Genomic DNA, 13,498 nt, shown 5'->3' on the forward strand with positions numbered 1-13,498 from the left:
AAAAGACCACAATGTTGGGAAAGATGGAAGGCCAAAGGAGAAAGGATGAGATAGTTAGATAGTGCCATCAACCCAATGAACTGAGAGACTACTAATAGAGGACAGTGGGGCCTGGTGTGGCTATGGTCCATGAGGTTGACAAGAACTCGATATGATTTAGTATCTTGAAGAACAACCACCTGTGTGATGATAATCCTCATTTAACAACCCCATAATCCCTTGTGGGGTGGAGTCTGGGCATATGAATGGAGCTAGCAGTGTGTTTAATGGCCGGATGTCCTGTCAATTGTGTTGATTGTAGAGTCTTTGGAAGAAGGACAAAGCAACCATAATAGTTTCTGGAACTAAGAGCTTTCCACAGAGATCATTGCTGAGAGAAACATCTGGACCAAGGCTACTTGCAATGGCCTGGCATTGTTCACAGCCTGGGGTTTCCCAAGGGACACAAAGCAAAGGTTGCATTCATCCAAAGAATGAAGCTTGCTGTTGCAACAATGCCATTCGTGGGATGGACCCAGGGGTGGGCTTCAAAAATTGCAGGAATGGTTTCCCTGCCCAGTTGCTGGGTGGGCGTGGCCACGGTGGGCATGGCCTCCTGCACCACCCGGGGGGGGGGAAGCATTTTTGGCTTCCCCAGGCTCTGGAGGTCTTCCTTGAAGATGGCAAAAACTGCCCTCCGGGCTCTGGAGGCTCTCCGGAGGCCAGAAACGGACCCATTTCCAGCCTTCTGAACTTCTGGGAGGCCGATTTTCTCCTTCCCCGAACCTCTCCGCAGGCCCTGCACTTACCTGGTATCCAAAACCAGCTGCGTGGAGACTCTTGGGAGGGGAGGGTTGGGGCGGGAGGTGCGGGGCCAGCCAGGGGTGGGATTTGGAAGTTCTCTAAACCGGCCATAATGTTAGCTATGGGTTTTCCCGAACTCGAGCAAACCCATAGCAGTCCACCCCCGGATAGACCTTTGAAGGCCATATGGCTAAGGCCAGGAGACAAGGGAGTAGAAGTAATCATCCACCTCCTTCAATCCTCCATGCGTAAAATGAGGAGAAAATTAAGTTTAAAGAGCTAGACCAGGGATTTCCAATCTTGGTACCTTTAAGACTTGTGAGCTTGAACTCTCAGCATTCCCAGTCAGCCATGCTGGCTAGAGAATTCTGGGGTTTGAAGTCCACAAGTCTTAAAGTTGCCAGGGTTGGACACTCCTGAGCTAAGCTATTTAAAGTTGAATCAAAGAGGACAAACTAAAACAAAAACAATATTCTAGGAAAAGGGGAAAAAAACAGGAAGCTCCAGAAACAAAAGAGTTATCATTATGGTAATCACCATAATGAAAGGATTCCAGGAGATATACATTTAGCCAGGGTTGTGGAGCATCAGATAAATAAAACATGCTAATAACTGAATTAAACGAGTACCAATAAAATGCTAAGCATCCTGTAACTGGGTGCTTTAAAGTACTTCTTTCAAATATTTAAGCCTAACTGGCCTTTGAGATTGGCCACAAAAATATGGGTCACCGTGCTTCTTGCAGGGCATTAAATTGGCAGGCATGAGATAAAACCTTCTCAGTAGGCTTTTGTGGCTCCATAATTCTCTTTCAAAGATATAATTTCTACTTCCTCTGCAGACTGTTTTCCCCTGGAATCTAAAAAAACCTGCTTTTGCATTTGTTTTGCAAAATCTGGTCTTAAAAATAAGAATGTAAAAGTTGTGGTCATTTTAAAGAGGACTTGGGGATGAATTTTGTTTCTGTGTGATTCTTAGCGTACACTTTGCATTCTTTTCATCACTAACTTTAAAGTATGTTCCCTTTTGAGAAAGACGCCTCAGCTCTGAAATGTAGTAGTAAAAGTTGTTAAAATAAATAGCTTCTCACTGAAAAATATTTGAATGATTCATTTAGCAGTCAGCTTCGGTCAAGAGTTAGAACTTGTTCTCCAAAGAAACAAAATAGGTTTTGAAAAGTTTTAAAGATGAAACTACAAAAATTTAACTCGGTGGGCTATAGAATATCGATTTAAAGGTGATTCCTATAGTAACACTTGGTGCAATTCATTGGTTGTCATCTATAAAGCCCTTTAAGACTTAGGATCTGGTTACTTATAGGACCATCTTCCACCTCTTTCTGTCTGACCGATCATATCTGAAAGGCTTTCTGCAGTCCAATTCCCCCTGTAAACACTGTCACCTTGAAGAAGAGAATGGAATGGAAGTGGAAGTAGAAGAAAACTAGACTAGACTAGACTAAACCAGACTACACTAGACTAGACTAGTTGGAAGAGACCTTGGAGATCTTCTACTCCAACCCTCTGTTGAAACAGGAGACTGTTGTGGTCCACCAGCAGCCAGCAGATCTGGCAGCAGATTCGGACAGTGAGGGGGTTGGGGAGGAACAAGGGCCAGTCCTGGAATCTGGGGAAGGCTCTGAAGAGGGCTCTGTGTCAAAGGCAGAGAGGGGGCCAGAGCCGTATGCCAGCTATCAGCTGCCTTCAGAGTCAGACATCAGTGAGGCAGACGAACAGCTGGAGCCGTTCCCAGTGTGCGCATGTGCAGAGTTGCCAGACGAAGGGAACAGCTAAAGAACAGGGGTTGACTTGGGAGTAAGGCCACAGGTGAATGAATGTCCCCTCCCAGAGGAAATAAAAGAGGAGCGAAAGGGAGTGGAGTTTGCAGGAGACAATTCGTTCACTTAATTGGTTTGTGACTCTCTGAGACTCCTTGCTAAGTTTTGCAAATATTGGCCTGTCAGCTTTTCAAGCCAGATAAGGTCTGTGACTGTAAATCCTCCCTTGAAAGACTTTGCTGGATGTGAATGATCAGAATTGACAGTAAATTAATAAAAGGGGGTTTTGTTGGGAGAAGGAATTTGCTTCACGCCTTGGTCAGAACAGAGACCCTATACCATTTCAGACAAGTGGTTGTCCAATCTCTTCTTAAAACCTCCAGTGATGAAGCCTTACAACTTCTGAAGGCAAGCCATTCCAAGATTGATGGTCTGTGGTATCAGCCTTGGGAAGAGAAAGAGCAACCAAGAGGGAAATGATCAAGTAAGAGTGGAAGGCATCTCAGAAGGGAGCCTCTCTAGTTCCATGGAAAGTGAAGGCAAGGAAACAGCAATGTGTTTTGAGGCTCGCAAGATTGATGGCAGTCCTTCAAAGTAGCCCAGACAAGAAACCAACATCATAAGAAATGTCATACTTTATCTATGAGGCTATAATAACATAATCTTTTGAGGTGCTTTCCACACCCTTATTTCTTCTGTGAGCTTAGCAGACGGGGCCTTCTCTTAAGCTGTGTGTACCCTATAAAACAATATCCTCCCAAAATAATGGAAATGGTATGTGCGAATGACCTTGGGACACAGGGGGAGGAGCCACAGTTAGGGGAATGGTTGGATAAGATAAGAGGTAGCTTAGCCCACAGAAGGAATGTAGGCGTGCAAACGGCCCTTCCCAGTTTCTTGGGCTGTAAAGATGACGGGGAAGAAAGATTCTTTCAGGCTTGCAAGATTCTGTTTATAATAAAGTGCAATTAGTTTAACAGGGTGTGCTTCCTGTCTGGATTACATCGCAAGGTATATTATGACCCATACGCTGTTGGTTCTTTCATAAAGCTATAAAAACACACTTCTAAAGTAGGGTGATCTGCTCCCTGATAATTTATCCTGATGGGTGCAAATAGGTGTGAGTTGATTGGGTTTCCCTAGTACATGATATGCATTTGTTTCTATTACCTGTTTTCTGATTTAACCGTAATATGTAAGGTGCGTTGAGTTACATCCCTGATGGGTGTAAGGAGCTGGTTGGCTGGCAGGGTAGCTGATATATGGAAGGATAAAAAGATAAAGGTTCCCCTCGCACATGTGTGCTAGTCGTTCCCAACTCTAGGGGGTGGTGCTCAGCTCCATTTCAAAGCTGAAGAGCCAGCACTGTCCGAAGATGTCTCTGTAGTTATGTGGCCGGCATGACTAAACGGCGAAAGCACATGGAACACTGTTACCTTCCCACCAAAGGGGGTCCCTATTTTTCTACTTGCATTTTTTACGTGCTTTCAAACTGCTAGGTTGGCAGAAGCTGGGACAAGTAATGGGAGCTCACTCTGTTATGCGGCACTAGGGATTCGAATCACCGAACTGCCGACCTTTCTGATCGACAAGCACAGTGTCCTAGCCACTTCTATAGAAAAGAGCTGGATAAGCAAATGATTATCAAATATCCAGAAAGAACTCCATGCTGAGAGAGAGAAAGCTAACCACTTCACAAACAGATAAAACATATTGGCAGAATACCTAAGTACTTAATGGAAAAAATTGAAGGGATGGTTTTAAAAGGGCACCGACTGACCTAATATTTTGCTGCACAGTATTTTTCATTTATCTGAGCTGATCTAGGAATATGTCCAATTTCAACCAAATCTAGTAAAACCATCATAGATACCAGCAAGTAAAAGAAATGGTAGCAATTGATTTGTGTACCTATTTGGTGTTGAAGTTTTACTTCCACGGATATGTAACATTAAATGCTTCATTCAGACTTATCGTGGTAGGCAGCCCTTGGCTATGATGATTTTTCTGCATCTCACAGATGGGGCTTCGCTTGCTTGCACGGACCAGTTTCTGGCATACTACAGCCCGGTGCTGGTCCATAGAATGGGGGTTGGGGACCTCTGCTTAATGTTGGAATGTTGGAATGTTTATTTAATTTGTATGCCGCCCCACTCCCGAGGGACTCGGGGAGGCTAACAACCAAAGGGGGGGAAGGGGGTACAAATAGGACAAAAAACAAACAGAGTAAAAACAACAACAGTCACAACATTTCAAGTGGGGCTGAAAATCCATCAGCCCCAGGCCTGCCGGAACAACCAGGTCTTCGTGGCTTTGCAGAAAGCCTGGAGGGTGGTGAGGGTCCGGATTTCCATGGGGAGATCATTCCAGAGGGCCGGAGCAGCCACAGAGAAGGCCCTCCCCCGGGGATTTGCCAGTCGGCACTGGCTGGCAGATGGAATTCGGAGGAGGCCTAATCTGTGGGATCTAATCGGTCTTAGGGAGGTAATTGGCAGGAGGCGGTCTCTCAAGTACCCAGGTCCGATACCATGTAGGGCTTTAAAAGTAACGACTAGCACCTTGAAGCGTGTCTGGAGCCCAATAGGCAGCCAGTGCAGCTCGCGGAGGATAGGTGTCACGTGGATGTACTGAGGTGCACCCACAATCGCTCGCGCGGCTGCATTCTGGACAAGCTGAAGTCTCCGAATACTCTTCAAGGGCAGCCCCATGTAGAGCGGAACACACATATACACCTACATCAAAGTGTTAAGAATGAAGGTGGTGTGGCCTGCCGTCTGCTGGCCCCTCCAGGAGCCGAATCAGAGGAGGAGGAGATAGGGGAGCCAGGGTTGGCATCAAGGCAACCTGAGAGCTCCGAGGGGGAAGAGTGAATGAAGCTGGCAGAGAGAGAGACAGAGGCGGTGCCTGGGTTATCCATTAGCCTTCAGATGGAGAGTAAACAGCCGCCAGGTCTGGAGGTGGCTGATGAGGAAGAGGAGAAGCATCTGGGTCCAGTGCCTGATGTGCAGAAGTTAGAGGAGAGGAGAGCAGTGGAAATCTACGGGCCGGTCCTTTGGACAGAACAGCCACTGCTGCTAGCGAAGCCCCACCCTAGCTCTGGGGATAAAAGGAAAGGGGCGGAGATGAATAGGTGTGGCAGATAACTATTCATCTCATTGCCAGATGGACTTGCTAACCTTCGGTGAGAGAGAAACTTTTTCCCTGGGCTGCCGGCGGTCGTAATAAAGATATCATTGATTTAAATACAGAGGGTTTGTCGTGTTTGGGGAGCTGGGTCAGAACAGAAGGTTTTTAAAGTCATCTTTATGGAGTATGAAAGAACTGAGAAAGAAAACAAAATATATGGCAGAAAAAAAGTGTGACCGTCCCCTTGTGTTCTGCAGGCCTGAGAGGGACACTTTGTCCACACGAAACTTGCAATTCAAAGGAAACGGACAGAACACACAATATATTCCATATGTACTTTTGACCTCAAGGAGCTTGAGGAATAGAATCCACAGATGAGAAAAGAGGAAAGACCAAAGCTTTGTATTTCCTTCCAGAAAGCAGAAGGGCATACTGGTGGGAAGGAAAAGAATGCTCTATGGTAAGACCAACAACGTGCATAAATCAGAGGCACAGAGGCAGAAACAGAGAACAGATAAATGACGGACTCTTTCAACTTCTCTTATTAGGTAGAAGACCCTCAAGCATCAACTGTGAAGCCCATCGCTTGAAACAACTGAGAAGGGGGCACTCCTGACTGAAGTAGGAGACAGGGGATTAAAGACGTCAACAGAAAAATCCTCAGAAAATGAAGGGATCCGCGTTACCTTCCCAGTTGGCTTGCAACAAGCACCGTCAAGGGAGAAAGACAGATTTGCGTAATGTGATTCGCTTAAGAACCATGGCAAAAAGGTTATAAAATAGAACCCAACACGGGTGAAATTCAGCAGGTTCTGACAAGTTCTGGAGAACCAGTAGCGGAAAGTTTGAGTAGTTCGGAGAACCGGCAAATGCCACCTCTGGCTGGCCCCAGAGTGGGTGAGATGGAGATTTTTGCAATATAACTTCCCCTGCCACACCCACCAAGCCACGCCCACAGAACTGGTAGTAAAAAAAAATGAATTTGACCACTGAACCCAACTCACTATGGTCATAAGTCGAGGACTGCCCGTATAAGAAAATGGAACAAGTTCAGAAAACGGCAACAAGGATGATCAGGGAATTCATGACTATGAAAGGATGAAGGGGATGGATACAGGTACGCTTAAATCTTAACCGAAGATGATTGAAGGAGATAACTTTCTGCAGAAATGATGCCATGCAAAGAAAGTGAACACCGCTCTCCTTATAGAAGACTGGACATCAATCAATATATTTAAATACCATATTTTTCAGACTATAAGACGCACAGACTATAAGACGCACCTAGCTTTTGGGGAGGAAAACAAGGTGGGGAAGAATCTGCATCTGCCTCCCAGCATCCATCCAGTATTCATATGGGCTGTTTGCTGCGGCCCGTCCAGCATGGCCCATTCACCGTGGCTCGTTTGATCCAGCCTGTTCACTGAGGCCCATTCACCACTGCTGCCCATTCGCCGCTACTGCGACAGCCCATTCATTGTTGCCACAGCCCATTCACAGCCACCACTCTGGCCTGTTCGCAGCTGCGGCCCTTTCCATAATAGCTGATCGGCGCTGCACCAACCTGCTTCCCCGCTGCAAATTTGGAGTATAGGACACACAGACATTTCCACCTCCTTTTTTAGGGGAGGGAGTGTGTCTTATACTCCGAAAAATACGGTAATTAAAAAAATATAATCTATTGGCATAAACGGGGAAAACCATCACAGCCATAGAGCAACCAATTCCTCAGAAAGCAAGTTGTTTTCTCTCACAGAGACCATGGTGTTAAGAATGGGTTCAGGCTATAACAAGAAAGTTGAACTTGAAGATCTACATGGCTACCAACAATTCTCTGTTTTTTTTCTACCACAAGATTTATACTAAAAATGTCTTAGTTGATGGTCTTAAAGGACAAGAAAGGAAGACATCATCACTGTATCAAGGCAGTGATCAGGCATGTACAGCTTGAGCCCGTTCCAAGATACTAATTTGACAAAATGCCTCAGAGGGGTCCCTCCTCAACTCTCATGAAGACAGGGAGGGAAAGGGGCACAATCGTTCAAGTGGTTGGGAGGAGGCAGGAGGTTAGCAAACTCGACACCCGAGAGCTGCCGTGGAGCGGGGGTTGAGCCCTTGTCCTTCCCACCAGCTCCTGCCAGGGATGTGAAAGGACCACCCAGCTGGGTGTCCCCAGGGCCACGGTGATGTCACTAGCTAATCGTTGCAACCCAGATGCGCCTTGACGCTTCTGACACAAACAGGGGTGGGATTCTACCGGTTCAGGTGAATCGGTAGCTCCGACAATCAGCTGGGAGTGAACCCATTCGCTCTGACGATTAGCTGGGCCTGCCCACATGCTCTTGCGTTATACTGACCTATGTCCTCTCAGCTGAGTCGCGCAGCAGAGCATATTGCTGCGCCTCAGCTATTTTCCTCCCCAGCGGTAAGTTTTCTCAGAACTGTGTACGCGTGCACAGCGCGTGTCAGGGGAGTGCACTGGTTGTTACAACTGGTAGGATCCCACCACTGGACACAAATGCAAAAAAGTGAGGGAGGAGAGAAGCACATTCCAGGCATGCAAGATTGTTACCACTACAGTTGTTCCAATAAAAGTAGTTCTAGACTTATATGGCATTGGTTTATTTATTAAATTTAGATGGCGTCCATCTCACTGCTATAGCTTAGTTTTGCAGAATGGTATTTTTTTTTTGCAGAATAATAGAAAATTTAAAAGATGATGCCAAAAGACTTATAATTAGAAGGATTAAATAGTTGGCTTCTTTGTCTGGCTTATCTTAGAGGGCTGAGATCAGGGGTGGGTTCCTGCCACCCCTCCACAAATCTACCGTGCCATTTAGAACTGGTTCCAGCTCCCTCCCCCCGCCCATCCGCACATCATCAAGATGAAGAGCGAGAGGAGGAATTCTGGGAGCTGAAGACCACAAGTCTTAAAGCTGTCAAGTTTGAACACCCCTGGGGTTTTTTTCCCTAAAGGGTTAGGGGTACAAGGGTCTTGTAACTTGACAGCTTTAAGGCTTGCACACTTCAATGCCAGAGTTCCTGAGCCAACATGACTGGAGGAGGAATTCTGGGAGTTAAAGTCCACAAGTCTTAAAGATGTCAAGTTTGAACACCCCTGGGGTTGCGTGCTTCAAATGCCAGAGTTTCTGAGCCAACATTTTGGTTGCTAAACAAGAGCGTTGTTAAATGAGTTTCACCACATTTTACAAGTTGGTCACGCCCACATGGCCGGAAAGCCACTCCCACAAAGCAGGCCACGCCTATAGAAGAGGTTCTAAAAAATTTGAAACCCACCACTGGCTGAGATACACCATAAGTTAGAAGCACTGTGATGTTTGTGTGATGGGCAGCACGATTGAGTCATACTTGTGATATCCCTGAAGAATGGCAGATTGTAACTTGCAATAAATTGGGAGACCTTATAATATTAGAAATCTTTCCCAAGATCTGTTCAGGTATTTTATTTTTTCTTTCATTTTCCATACTCCCTGTCCATCAGCTACTAACTATAAATTACATAGTCTATAATAGAATGTAAATAATACATATAAATAGTATAAATTACATAGTCTATAATAAAATGTAAATAATACATATAAATAATATAAATTACATAGTCTATAATAGAATGTAAATAATAAATATAATGCAAACATCCCAATTAGAGGGTCTTTTTATGTCACTTTAAATGCTGACTGTAACTAAGTGTAAAATGGAATTGATGGCATTCAACCCATTGCTGACAGCAATAGCAAGAGCACTTAAGACTTAGATATTGCTTCACAGTGCTTTATGGCCTTACCCCATAACCAGTGATGGCGAACCGTGTGGAAACATGTGCTTCTGTGCGCCGGGGTCACACTCCAGAAAAGCCAAGTGTGCATGTGCGCCAGACGATCAGCGGGCCGATGCACATGCGCAGGCCGGTTTTCGGCCCTGCTGTGGGTGTCAAGGCATCGTGCTCCGGAAAAGCCAAATTTCTGGGTTCTGGCACGCATGTGCACCCAACAGTCAGCTGGCTGGCATGCAGGCACACACCAGTTTTCAGCACTGCCGCGCGCACAATGGACAGCTGATCGTCACGTGCGCATGCGTGCCAGAAATCCGGAAAACAAACAGGCAAGGCTGCGCCTGCCAGGGAACATGGCTTCATGTGCCACTTTGGGCATGCGTGCCATAGGTTCGCCATCACGGCTCTAAGCGGTTTACAGAGTCAGCCTATTTCCTCTAACAATCTGGGTCCTCATTTTACCGGCCTCGGAAGGACGGAAGGCTGAGTCAACCTTGAGCCGGTGAGAATCAAACTGACGAACTGCAGGCAGCCCGCAGTCAGCAGAAGGAGCCTGCAGTTACTGTATTCTAACCAGTGCACCACTGAGGCTCTTAGTATATAAGTAACTGAGACTGATACTAGTTTTGCTTGTGATTCTTACCTCCTTTTGGTCAAGTTGTAAAGAGGATTTTATCAAGTCCCTCAATGCAGTGAGTTGCTTCTTTTCTTCATCTTGTGTCTGTTTTATCTAGAGCAAAAATATCCACAATTTATTACCCAGGTGCATTTCTTCATTATTTGGATCAACACAAGTATACTTAAGTGTGTTTCTTTGTGTCTGTGTATAATGTTAGATTTTTATCCCTCCTTTGTTAGTATATAAGTAACTCAAGGCAGCAAACACGACTAATACTACCTCCTCCTATTTTTCTCAACAACAACCCTGTGAGGCAAGTTGGCTGAGTGTGTGTGAATAGCCCAAGGTCACACAACTGGCTTTCATGCCTAAGCCAGGACTAGAATTTACAGACTCCTGCTGATTGGTTGAAAGTCATTCAATTGGCTTTCATGTTTGAGGTGGGACTAGAACTCACAGTCTCCTGGTGATTGGCCCAAAGTCACCCAGGCAGCTTTCACGCCTAAGGCGGGCCTGGAATTCATAGACTTCTGCTGATTGGCCCAAAATCACCCAACTGGCTTTTATCCCTAAGGTGGGACTAGAATGCGGAGTCTCCTGGTGATTGGCTCCAAGTCACCCAACCGGCTTTCATGCATAGGGCAGAACTAGAACTCACAGTCTCCTAGTTCCTAGCCTCATGCCTTGTACTTTAATCATCTACAGTGGAAGTAAAATATATGCTTTTTCCCTCTCTTCATTATTCTCCGAATACTATAATGAGCTCAGTCCAGAAGGGAAGTTTTGAGAATGCAGATTTTCTTTACACCCCCCCCCCCCAAATATATATTCAAAACAAGCTACATTGAGGAAGTGTGTTCAATCTCTTTTAAAAGAACCACAGTCACTTTCAAGAAATTACTGATCCCATGGTTTGACCACAAAGAACGGCATTCCTCACGCTACAAAACACCATTTGACAACATTAACCCTTTTTACATAAACTGCCTGCACATAAGGCTCTCAGAACAGCGGCCCTGGGTTGATCATAAACTTTAGGCGTGTAAGAGTATTGGATGGCCACTGAATTTATGCTTATCGATCCTTTTTCTAGAAATATAGTTGGACTAAAAGAGAAAATTGCTGAAACAAATTCCCAAATAACATTGAAAAGATGTCTTAACATCCAAATGAGTGCAGGGCACAGGAGTTTCAAAAAAGGTGTAGGGTTAGAGTAGTGTTTCTCAACCTTGGCAACTTTAAGATGTGTGTACTTCAACTCCCAGAATTCCGCAGCCGGCTTAGCAAGGGAATTCTGGGAGTTGAAGTCCGCACATCTTAAAAGTTGCCAAGATTGAGAATGATTGGCTTAAAAGCGCCCAAGAAGTGTCTAAAATAATAACAAGGTTATTTATTTCTCTAATGTACCAATCCACCAGAGGGTCATTCAAATGTGTAGCTTATTTTTCAAGCAATATAGGAGAATGGACTCACGATAACATAGCAGAAACAATGTCCTTCCACTTGAGGTCACAGTTGTTAATCCATTTCGTTCTTAACAATCTGAGCAAACTAGTCTAGCTGGTTTAAGAAATCTGAAAGTTGTCAAGGCCAGCTAGTCCAGTAATCTTGTGAACCCTACCTTACTTTTTCATTCTTGGCTATGCGTACCCAACCGCAGGGAATTATCAAATAGGCCCTACCTTATGGATGACTTACATTATATAAATCAGCAGCTAGCTTTTCAATGTACTGTTTGAGTTTATCAGCTGTCTTCAAGCCGTCTTGAAAGAAACTATAATGGAAATAAAATGTTATTTATCAGCAATGTTGGAACCTGGTTTTAAATTTCAGTGGTTTTTCCCACCCAGTACATACCATACTTTTGGGACTATAAGACACATCAGAGTATAAGACGCACCAAGATTTCGAAGAGGTAAATAAGAAAAAAAAGTTTTTGCCTTTCCCCAGTCCCCAGGAGCACTCTGTGGGGTTCAGCAGGCCTGGGAGAAGGCAAGAACGCTCCCGTTTTTGCAAAAAGCGGGGAGAAAAAGGACCGTTTTTCGCAAAAACGGGGGCATTTTTGCCTTCCCCCAGCCCTGCTGAAGCCTTTTAAATTTCAGTGTCCCCCCCCCCCAAATACATACCATATTTTTGGGACTATAAGACGCACCGGAGTATAAGATGCACCAAGATTTCGAAGATGTAAGTAAGAAAAAAAAGTTTTTGCCTTTCCCCAGCCCCCAGGAGCACTCTGCGGGCTTCAGCAGGCCTGGGGGAAGGCAAAAATGCCTCCATTTTTCGTAAAAACGGGATGCAGGGGCGAGACTTCAGGAGGCCAAAAATGACTGTAATCAGTGTGTAAGTTGCGCCAACATTTCAACGCTTTTTTAGGGGGGGGGAGGTGCATCTTGTACTCTGAAAAATACGGTAGGTTAGCCCCATTCGACACGCACCCATGTCAACAGGCAACCAGAGATTTTTTTTTTTTTTTTATTAGAATTAGAATTAGAATTTGTAGGCCGCCCTTTTCCCTGAGGGGACTCAGGGCGGCTCACACAAAAACTGGGAAGGGGGAATACAGACATTAGGACAAACATGTAATAAAATAGCAAGCAACATACATTCATCATTCGGGAGGGGTAACTATCCTATCCCCAGGCCTGACGGGCGAGCCAGTTCTTCAAGGCTATGCGGAAGGCTTGGACGGTGGAGAGGGTACGAATCTCCACGGGGAGCTCGTTCCAAAGGGTCGGGGCTACTGCTGAGAAGGCCCTCCTCCTTGTAGTTGCCAGCCGACATTGGCTGGCCGATGGAATACGGAGGCGGCCTAATCTATGGGATCTTATCGGTCGCAGGGATGTAATTGGCAGAAGGCGGTCTCTCAAGTATCCAGATCCACTGCCATGTAGGGCTTTATGGGTGATTAATAGCACCTTGAAGCGCATCCGGAGATCAACAGGTAGCCAGCGCAGCTCGCGGAGGATAGGTGTAATGCGGGTGAATCGGGGTGCACCCGCAATCACTCGCGCGGCTGCATTCTGCACTAGCTGAAGTCGCCGGATGCTCCTCAAGGGCAGCCCCATGTAGAGCACATTGCAGTATTCCAGCCTAGAGGTCACAAGGGCCCGAGTGACTGTTGTGAGAGCCTCCCGATTCAGGTAGGGTCGCAACTGGCGCACCAGGCGAACCTGGGCGAATGCCCCCCTGGTCACAGCCGTTAAGTGGTGGTCAAATGACAGCTGTGGATCCAGGAGGACTCCCAAGTTGCGAACCCTCTCTGAGGGGTATAAAATTTGACCCCCCAGCCTGAGTGGTGGAATAGTAGCCAAATCTTTGGGAGGGAAACACAACAGCCACTCGGTCTTTTCTGGGTTGAGCACAAGCTTGTTAACCCTCATCCAGTCCATAACGAGCTTGT

At 45.8% G+C, this 13,498-nt stretch overlaps 1 protein-coding gene across 3 annotated transcripts in view; it reads right to left on the minus strand.

The window, feature by feature from the left end:
• The window catches only part of ASAP1 (ArfGAP with SH3 domain, ankyrin repeat and PH domain 1), a 174,964-nt gene that overhangs the window by 52,061 nt on the left and 109,405 nt on the right, over window positions 1–13,498 (minus strand). For all 3 annotated transcript variants that reach the window (XM_032222635.1, XM_032222634.1, XM_032222636.1), the window contains 2 exons: window positions 11,797–11,872; window positions 10,123–10,209 (listed from right to left, as the gene is read on the minus strand). In XM_032222635.1, coding sequence (XP_032078526.1) covers window positions 10,123–10,209; window positions 11,797–11,872 — 163 coding nt within the window. The remainder of the gene's footprint in view (window positions 1–10,122; window positions 10,210–11,796; window positions 11,873–13,498) is intronic.

This window comes from Thamnophis elegans, chromosome 8 (genome assembly GCF_009769535.1).
Source record: "Thamnophis elegans isolate rThaEle1 chromosome 8, rThaEle1.pri, whole genome shotgun sequence".
NCBI lineage: Eukaryota > Metazoa > Chordata > Lepidosauria > Squamata > Colubridae > Thamnophis > Thamnophis elegans.